Source organism: Babylonia areolata, chromosome 33 (genome assembly GCF_041734735.1).
Source record: "Babylonia areolata isolate BAREFJ2019XMU chromosome 33, ASM4173473v1, whole genome shotgun sequence".
Lineage (NCBI taxonomy): Eukaryota > Metazoa > Mollusca > Gastropoda > Neogastropoda > Buccinidae > Babylonia > Babylonia areolata.
In genome coordinates this window covers 18666766-18676765 of record NC_134908.1, presented here as the reverse complement: position 1 = coordinate 18676765, position 10000 = coordinate 18666766, and the positions used below count along the sequence as shown (strand labels likewise).

The 10000-nt window shown below is 45.2% G+C and overlaps 1 protein-coding gene across 1 annotated transcript in view; it reads right to left on the bottom strand.

Annotated features, from left to right (window-relative positions):
- Window positions 1-10000, bottom strand: part of LOC143277220 (tetratricopeptide repeat protein 39C-like) — a 39941-nt gene that overhangs the window by 6377 nt on the left and 23564 nt on the right. The window contains exons 10-13 of the mRNA XM_076582006.1: window positions 9680-9732; window positions 7473-7582; window positions 4650-4773; window positions 2327-2424 (exon numbers count right to left, since the gene is read on the bottom strand). Of these exons, the coding sequence (XP_076438121.1) occupies window positions 2327-2424; window positions 4650-4773; window positions 7473-7582; window positions 9680-9732 (385 nt within the window). The remainder of the gene's footprint in view (window positions 1-2326; window positions 2425-4649; window positions 4774-7472; window positions 7583-9679; window positions 9733-10000) is intronic.

Sequence of the window (10000 nt, the reverse complement as noted above, 5' to 3'; positions counted from 1 at the left end):
GAACCAGCGCGCTCAGATTCTCTCGTTTCCTAGGCGGATGCGTTACCTCTAGCCCGTCACTCCATATAAAAGCGCTGGATTTTTCCACATAATCTTACCATGTTGCTGCGGGTTCTTTAAAGTGCGCTAAGTGCATGCTGCATACAGGACCTCAGTTTTTCATCTCACCCGAATGACTAATGATTGAGTAGCTTGTTGTACCAGCAGAACGTAAAGGGAAATAATTCTGTGAGTGATTTCGCCCAAAAAGTGAGAGTAGACTTCTCTGAACTTTGGAATTTTCTGAGAATCGTGATTGACTTCTAAGTCAGGTTTGAACTCTTCACATTCGTTACCCAAACAAAGCATGACAAAGGAGTTTTAAAGTTTATTTTGTTGTTGTTGTTGTTGTTGTCAATGGTGACATAAATATAATCTATTAACTTCTACAAACTAAAATCTTCTGCGTTCACTTACATGCACACGAGTGGGCTTTTACATGTATGACCGTTTTTACCCCGCCATGTAGGCAGCCATACTCCGTTTTCAGGGGTGTGCATGCTGGGTATGTTCTTGTTTCCATAACCCACCGAACGCTGACATGGATTACAGGATCTTTAACGTGCATATTTGATCTTCTGCTTGCATATACATACGAAGGGGGTTCAGGCACTAGCAGGTCTGCACATATGTTGACCTGGGAGATCGTAAAAATCTCCACCCTTTACCCACCAGGCGCCATCACCGTGATTCGAACCCAGGACCCTCAGATTGACAGTCCAACGCTTTAACCACTCGGCTATTGCGCCCGTCTAAAATCAGTCTTTACAGACTTTTTTTTTGTTTTAAGACCTTAAAAAAAACCGAGGGTAATTCAGTTTCCTCAGTTTCCCCAAACACTTCCAATGGAAAAAAAAAAAAGAAAAGAAAAAAAAAAGAGAAATAAAATAAATAAATAAACAAAAGCCCCTACTTTTCCGTAACTTGATCAACTGTGGGATGCTCATTTATAAGACTAAAACGTTCTGCTCGCTGTATGATGAATCACAATTGCGTGGTGAGATATGAAAACTGAAATTAAATAAAACCTTGTACACAAAGGATAAGAGCAACAACGTTTGTTCAAAGGTAAAAAAAAAAAAAAAGAAAAACAACAACAACAAAAAAAAAAAAAAAAAAAAAGACTTTAAACCGTTTGGAAGAAGGTAAGAAAAACAAACTAAGATAAACTTTTGTACAAAGGTAAAAATAAAGAATCAAAACGTTTTGTTCAAAGGTATAAAAAAAAAATTTTTTTAAAGACTTTATACCTTTTGTCCAGGGCAAAAAATAAAAACTTTTGTACAAGAGTTAAAAAAAATTTTTTTCGTAAAAAGGTTAAAAAAAAAAAATTAAAAACTTTTGTCCAAGGGAAAAAAGAATTTAAACCATTAAAAAAAAATTTTTTTTTTTAAAATTTTTTTAAAGAATTAAAACATTCTATACAAAGCAAAGAAGAAAAAAACGAAAGATTTAAAACCTTTCACAAAAGAAACAACCAAATAAAATCCTTTTGTGCATGGGTGAAAAAAAAAAACAGGAATTAAAACTTTTTGTACAGGGGTTTAAAAAAAAAAAAAAAGGAATTAAAACCTTTTGTACAAGGGCAAATACAAAGAATTAAAACCTTTTGTACATGTGTAAAAAAAAAAAATTAAAAAAAAAAAAAAATCAAATTATAACCTTTTGTACAAGGGTAAACTAAAAAGAGATTACAATATTTTGTACAAAGTTTAAAAAAGAACCATAACCTTTTCATACAAGGAAAAAAAAAAAGAAAGAAAAAAAAGATTCAAAACTTTTTGTACAAGAGTAAGAAAATAAACAAAAGAAAATTACTGAAATCTTCTGCACAAAGGGAGGGGAAAAAAAAAAGAATGAAAACCTCACGTACAATGAAAAAAAAAAGACCTTTAACTCTTTCCATACGAACGGCGAAAGCGACGACGTTAACAGCGTTTCACCCCAATTACCATCATCAAAATATTGCAAGCGGAAGGCTCTTATACTGAAGAGGTGAATGTTGACAAAGAATACCACAATTCTGACGACGGAAGCTAAAGGTTGGGTCATTCAGACACCCACTGGACATCCCGAGGGGTCTGTGTAGAGGAGAAGAGAGGACTGGCCGTACTGAGTGAGTTAATAACCATGTGACCCCCCTCAAATAACTGTCCCTCTGTTCACAGATAGAGACAGCAGTAAGGAGAGAGAGAGAAGGGGGGAGGTGGGGGTGGAAGGAGGGGAGTGGAGATGGGAGGTGTGTAGGAAGGGGGTGGGGGTGGGGGTGGGTGGGAAGTGCACAGACCTCCACGGCTTTCTCCTCCTCGTCCAGCTCTCTGTACAGCGCCCCCTTCAGGAGATGCTTGAGGGGCAGCACGCTCAGCTCTGTCTGCTGTTCGCACACTGCACACACACACACACACACATTTACACACACACACACACATTTACATTTACACACACACACACACATTTACACACACACACACACATTTACACACGCACACACACACATTTACAAACACACACACACACATTTACACATATACACTGACTGACTGAAACCATTTATTGTCAGATTAACTGTTTGTTGCACTGACATTTTCGCAACCATTTGAATAAAATATTAACTGAGCAACACAAGGAAATTCTGATTTGATGAAGGTATGATTTAAAAAAAAATAAAATAAAATAAAAATAAAAAACCCACACACATACACACACACACACATTTACACACACACACACACACACACACACACACACACATTTACACACACACACACATTTACACACACACACACACACATTTACAAACACACACACACACACACATTTACACACAAGCACATGCGCACACACATGCACACACGCACATACACAAGGGCGCACACACACAGAGCAAAGAACAGTAAACATACACAATGAGGTCGGACACAATAGCCCAGTGGTTAAAGCGTTGGATTTTCAATCTGCGGGTCCCCGGTTCAAATCTCGGTAACAGCGCCTGGTGGGTAAACAGTGAAGATTTTGCCGATCTCCCAGGTCAACGTATGTGCAGACCTGCTTGTGCCTGAACCCCCCTTCATGTGTATGCACATGCAGAAGACCAAATACACAGGTTAAAGATCCTGTAATCCATGTCAGTGTTCGGTGGGTTATGGAAACAAGAACATACCCAGCATGCACACCCCTGAAAAAAGGGTGTATGGCTGCGTACATGGCGGGATAAAAATGGTCAAACCCGTAAAAGTCCACTCGTGTATATATACAAGTGAACCTGGAAGCTGCAGCCCATGGACGAAGAAGAAAATATACACAGTGACATGCATATACATCGACGCTTATATACCCATCTCCCTCAAACCCATCCTTCTTCTTCTTCTTCTTCTTCGTTCGTGGGCTGCAACTCCCATGTTCACTCGTATGCACACGAGTGGGCTTTTACGTGTATGACTGTTTTTACCCCACCATGTAGGCAGCCATACTCCGTTTTTCGGGGGTGTGCATGCTGGGTATGTTTTTGTTTCCATAACCCACCGAACGCGGACATGGATTACAGGATCTTTAACGTGCGTATTTGATCTTCTGCTTGCATATACACACGAAGGGGGTTCAGGCACTAGCAGGTCTGCACATATGTTGACCTGGGAGATCGGGAAAAAACTCCACCCTTCACCCACCAGGCGCCGTCACTGTGATTCGAACCTGGGACCCTCAGATTGACAGTCCAACGCTTTAACCACTCGGCTATTGCGCCTGTCAAAAACCCATCCTTCAAACACATACACTGCCTCCCCAGCCTCAAACTTTTATCGGTTTTTTTTGTGTTTTTTTTCTCCCCTTTTGTTACAACACCCAACACACCGACCATACTCCCATCTACACTTACAGACGCACACAATCACCCCTCACCCGCTCCCCACCCCCACCCACAACCACCCACCCCACTTTCATTGTGCAGACAGTGATGCTGACTGACCCTGATAACTGCAGGCAAACAGGGAGTGCCACACACACACACACACACACACTCACACACACTCTCACACTCACACACACTCTCACACACACTCACACACACACACACACTCACACACACACTCACACACACACACACTCATACACACACACACACACCTACCTACCACCCCTCCCACCCTCTCAACACACACAGAGAAACAAAAACATACACATCCACACCCAAACCCACCCACATACTCATCACACACAGACTCACACACCCTCTAACAAACTTGCACGCACACACATCCACACACACACACCCTCAAAACACACACAAACATCCACACACAACCTCACAACCCCATCCCTCCCTCCCAAACTCGCCCCCCACCCCCACCCCTCCCTGCATCCCGCACTTCCCCCTTCCCCTTGACACACACACACCCTCACACACACACGCAGAGTGGTATACATACACACACTCACACACACACAGTGGCACACACATACACACACGGCACACACACACGCACGCACACACACACACACACACACAGTGGCACACACACACACACATACACACACGGCACACACACACACACAGTGGCACACACACACGCACACACACACACACACAGTGGCACACACACACACACCCTCACCAAGCAGGAAGCGGCGGAGGTCGTCATGACTACAGGCCGGCAGGGTGTGCCACAGGAAGATCAGCTCCAGGGCCAGCAGCTGGCACTTCTCCCTGGTCACCCCGCATCGCCGCAACTGATCCGCCTGTCACATCACCACATCAATGACAACCACACTTCTCCCCACCCCCCCACACCCCCCCGTCACCCTGCATTGCTGCAACTGATCCGCCTGTCACATCACCACATCACCACATCAATGACAACCACACTTCTCCCCACCCCCCCACACCCCCCTGTCACCCCACATTGCTGCAAGTGATCCGCCTGTCACATCACCACATCACCACATCAATGACAACCACACTTCTCCCCACCCCCCCACACCCCCCCCCCGTCACCCCGCATTGCCGCAAGTGATCCGCCTGTCACATCACCACATCAATGACAACCACACTTCTCCCCCCCCCCCGTCACCCCGCATCGCCGCAACTGATCCGCCTGTCACATCACCACATCAATGACAACCACACTTCTCCCCACCCCCCGTCACCCCGCATCGCCGCAACTGATCCACCTGTCACATCACCACATCAATGACAACCACACTTCTCCCCACCCCCCCACACCCCCCTGTCACCCCGCATCGCCGCAACTGATCCGCCTGTCACATCACCACATCAATGACAACCACACTTCTCCCCACCCCCCCACACCCCCCTGTCACCCCGCATCGCCGCAACTGATCCGCCTGTCACATCACCACATCAATGACAACCACACTTCTCCCCACCCCCCCACACCCCCCTGTCACCCCGCATTGCCGCAAGTGATCCGCCTGTCACATCACCACATCGTCACACCACCACATCGTCACCATGACAACCACACTTGTCCCCGGTCACCCCGCATTGCCGCAACTGATCTGCCTGTCACATCACCACATCGTCACCATGACAACCACACTTCTCCCCGGTCACCCCGCATTGCCGCAACTGATCCGCCTGTCACATCACCACATCAATGACAACCACAATTCTTCCCCCTCCCCCCGTCACCCCGCATCGCCGCAACTGATCCACCGGTCACATCACATCACCACATCGTCACCACAACCACACTTCTCCCCGGTCAACCCGCATCGCCGCAACTGATCCGCCTGTCACATCACCACATCGTCACATCACCACATCGTCACCATGACAACCACACTTCTCCCCGGTCACCCCGCATTGCCGCAACTGATCCGCCTGTCACATCACCACATCGTCACCATGACAACCACACTCCCCCCTCCCCCTGTCACCCCGCATCACCGCAACTGATCCGCCTGTCACATCACCACATCGTCGCCATGACAACAACACTTCTCCCCCTGTCACCCCACATCGCTGCAACTGATCCGCCTGTCACATCCCCACATTGTCACTTCACTACATCGTCACCATGACAGCCACACAGTCACATGGGAACCACATCGTCACCAAGACAACCACAGTTCTCCAACAATATCCCAAAACACACACACAGCCCCCCCCCCCCACCCCCCAAGCCGCAACTGCTCTGTCTGTAACATCACTGTGACAACCACATCATCACCATGACAACCACACTTCTCCCTCCCACTGTGACACTGCATCGCCGCTACTGCTCCGCCTGTCACATCACCATGACAACAGCACTGTCACCATGACAACCACATCGTCACCACGACAGCCACATCATCACCATGACAACCACACTTCTCACCCGTCACCACACTATGCCTATCACATCACCACACTGTCGCCATGACAGCCACACTATCACCATGACAACCACACTGTCATGACAACCACACCTCTCCTCCCATGACCCATAGTTAACGCAACTGGTCCGCCTGTCATTCAAAACAATGAGAGACAGACAGACAGACAGAGAGACAGAGATAGACTACTTCTTTTTCTTCTTCTTCTGCATTCGTGGGCTGCAACTCCCACGTTCACTTGAATGTACACGAGTGGGCTTTTACATGCATGACCGTTTTTACCCCGCCATGTAGGCAGCCATACTCCGCTTTCGGGGGTGTGCATGCTGGGTATGTTTTTGTTTCCATAACCCACCGAACGCTGACATTGATTACAGGATCTTTAACGTGCGTATTAGATCTTCTGCATGCGTTTACACATGAAGGGGGTTCAGGCACTAGCAGGTCTGCACATATGTTGCCCTGGGAGATCGTAAAAATCTCCACCCTTTACCCACCAGGCGCCGTCACCGTGATTCGAACCCGGGACCCTCAGACTGAAAGTCCAACGCTTTAACCACTCGGCTATTGCGCCCGTCGACAGAGATTGACATAAAGAGATATAGGGAGGGAGGGGAGGTAACCAGCGACTCACCCTGCGGGCAACGTCGTTCTTCCTCTTCACCACAACGGACACAGTGACAGAGTGAGACAGACAGACAGACAGACAGAGAAAGAGAGAGACAGATCGACACAGAGACAGAGACAGAGACAGACAGAGAAGCCAAGGAAATGTAACCAGCGACGCACCCTGCGGGCGACGAACACCTTGATCTGGTTGTTGTTCTTCTTCACCACAACGGACACAGTGACAGAGTGAGACAGACAGAGAAAGAGAGACAGATCGACACAGAGACAGAGACAGAGACAGACAGAGAAGCCAAGGAAATGTAACCAGCGACGCACCCTGTGAGCGACGAACACCTCGATCTGGTTGTTCTTCCGCTTCACCACAACGGACACAGTGACAGAGTGAGACAGACAGAGATAAAGAGAGAGACAGATCGACACAGAGACAGAGACAGACAGGAACCAGGGGAAGACAACCAGCGACGCACCCTGCGGGCCACGAACACCTCAATCTGGTTGTTCTTCCGCTTCACCACGTAGGGCATCGCCTGGAGAACGGCGTGGGCCTCCTGCACTTTTCCCTGGCACCCCTCACACACTGCACACACACAGCACGCAGCTGACCTTGCTGTTAACCCTTTCACCGCCAAGCTCGCATTTATGCACAGGCGTTGGTAGAGGACCCATGTCACTGAAAGGTGACCTTTCATTGGTCTGTTATCCATGAACCTACTGCTCTTAATGCTCGGTGGTAGGATAGGCCGTACTTTCTATACATCGCAGGGGGAATCCCCAGCTGTTCTTAGCCACTGTCTTTTCTGTGTTTATACTACAAGGGGATTTTGTGTGGGTGTATGTGTGAATGTGTGTCTTCATGTTTTACATTTATTTGCTTATTTATCATCATTGTTGTCTTATTTATTTATTTATTTATTTATTTATTATTATTATTATTATTTTACCATTATTATTACTACTACCTTTTTTATATTTTATTATTATTTATTTATTTATTTATGTAAGCTTATCTATTATTTATTCACCTTTTCTTTTTCTTCCTTCCTCAAGGCCTGACTAAGCGCGTTGGGTTACACTGCTGGTCAGGCATCTGCTTGGCAGATGTGGTGTAGCGTATATGGATTTGTCCGAACGCAGTAACGCCTCCTTGAGCTACTGAAACTGAAACTGAAACTCTGTACTCTAAACTGACTGGCGGTGAAACGGTAAAGTGAATAGTTGTTTGGTTGGTTGGTTGGTTGGTTGTTTTCTTTTTCCCTTTCCCTCCTCCCTTCCCGCTCGCACCCTCCCAACATCACTTAATGTGGATAGAGATGAAATGAAATTGAACACACACACACACAGGAGTGATGGCCTAGAGGTAACGCGTCCGCCTAGGAAGCGAGAGAATCTGAGCGCGCTGGTTCAAATCACGGCTCAGCCGCCGCGGACGTTTCTCCCCCTCCACTAGACCTTGAGTGGTGGTCTGGACGCTAGTCATTTGGATGAGACGATAAACCGAGGTCCCGTGTGCAGCATGCACTTAGCGCACGTAAAAGAACCCACGGCAACAAAAGGGTTGTTCCTGGCAAAATTCTGTAGAAAAATCCACTGCGATAGGAAAAAAACAAATAAAACTGCACGCAGGAAAAAAATACAAAAAAATGGGTGGCGCTGTAGTGTAGCGACGCGCTCTCCCTGGGGAGAGCAGCCTGAATTTCACACAGAGAAATCTGTTGTGATAAAAAGAAATACAAATACAAATACACACACACACATCAATCTTTTTTTTTTTTTTTTTTTTTTTTTAAATACCTGAAACACGTTCACTATCTATCTACTGACATTTCCACAGCTTCCTCCAAAAATCTCTACTAGACAGTTGAAGAAAAAACAAAACAAACAAACAAACAAACGCACCAGACAATCAGTCGGTCAAGCAGTTAACCATTCACTTACTCAGTATCTAGATATGGAAAAATACTCACCTCCAATTCATCAATAACATTTAGGAATCTAAGCATGCTTACTTAATCATTCACTTACTCAATCAGTATTTAGATATTGAAACACATTCACCTCCGATTAATCAATATGTAGGAATCTAAACATACTTAATGTCATTTGATGATCAGACAATTAAACAAACAAATAAACAAGAGAGGCAAGGCCTTCAAGACTCACTTGTGATAAATTAAGTCCCCTAGCATTAATTACAGAGTAATTTCCCTTTTTTACTACCTGCACCAAAAAGTTTGCAAAATAAATAAAACTTCCATGCTTAGCAAAAGAAGTTCCTGTTTGAACAAAAAATGATAATAACGACTGCTCTTGTTGTTGGGTCAGAATATCAGATCAAAGTGCCAAGTTTAGAGAATACAAAAAATATAAATATAACAGTAAATGCAGTTTGCATATAATTAGGCTTCATTTTGTGTGTGTGTGTGTGTGCCCATCCCAGAGGTGCAATATTGTTTTAAACAAGATGACTGGAAAGAACTGAATTTGTCCTATTTTTATGCCAAATTTGATGCCAACTGACAAAGTATTTGCAGAGAAAATGTCAATGTTAAAGTTTACCACGGACACACAGACACACGGACACACACACACACACACACACACAACCGAACACCGGGTTAAAACATAGACTCACTTTGTTTACACAAGTGAGTCAAAAACACACAAATATACTCACCACCAATCAAATAGGAGTAATAGCTCTTGGACCATTTGGATTCCCTCCGCAATCTATCAGAGCGGAAGAATTAATTGGTCAAATGAACATTCAACAACACTAAAACCTATCACAGAGGAAGAATCTGCTGGTCAAATGAACATTTACCAACACTAAAATCTATCAGTGAGAAGGAATAAAATCGTCAAATGAACATTTACCAACACTAAAATCTTTCAGAGACAAAGAATTAACTGGTCAACTGAATATTTACCAACACTAAAACCTAACAGTGATAAAGAATTAACTGGACAAATGAACAATTACCAATTCTAAAACCTA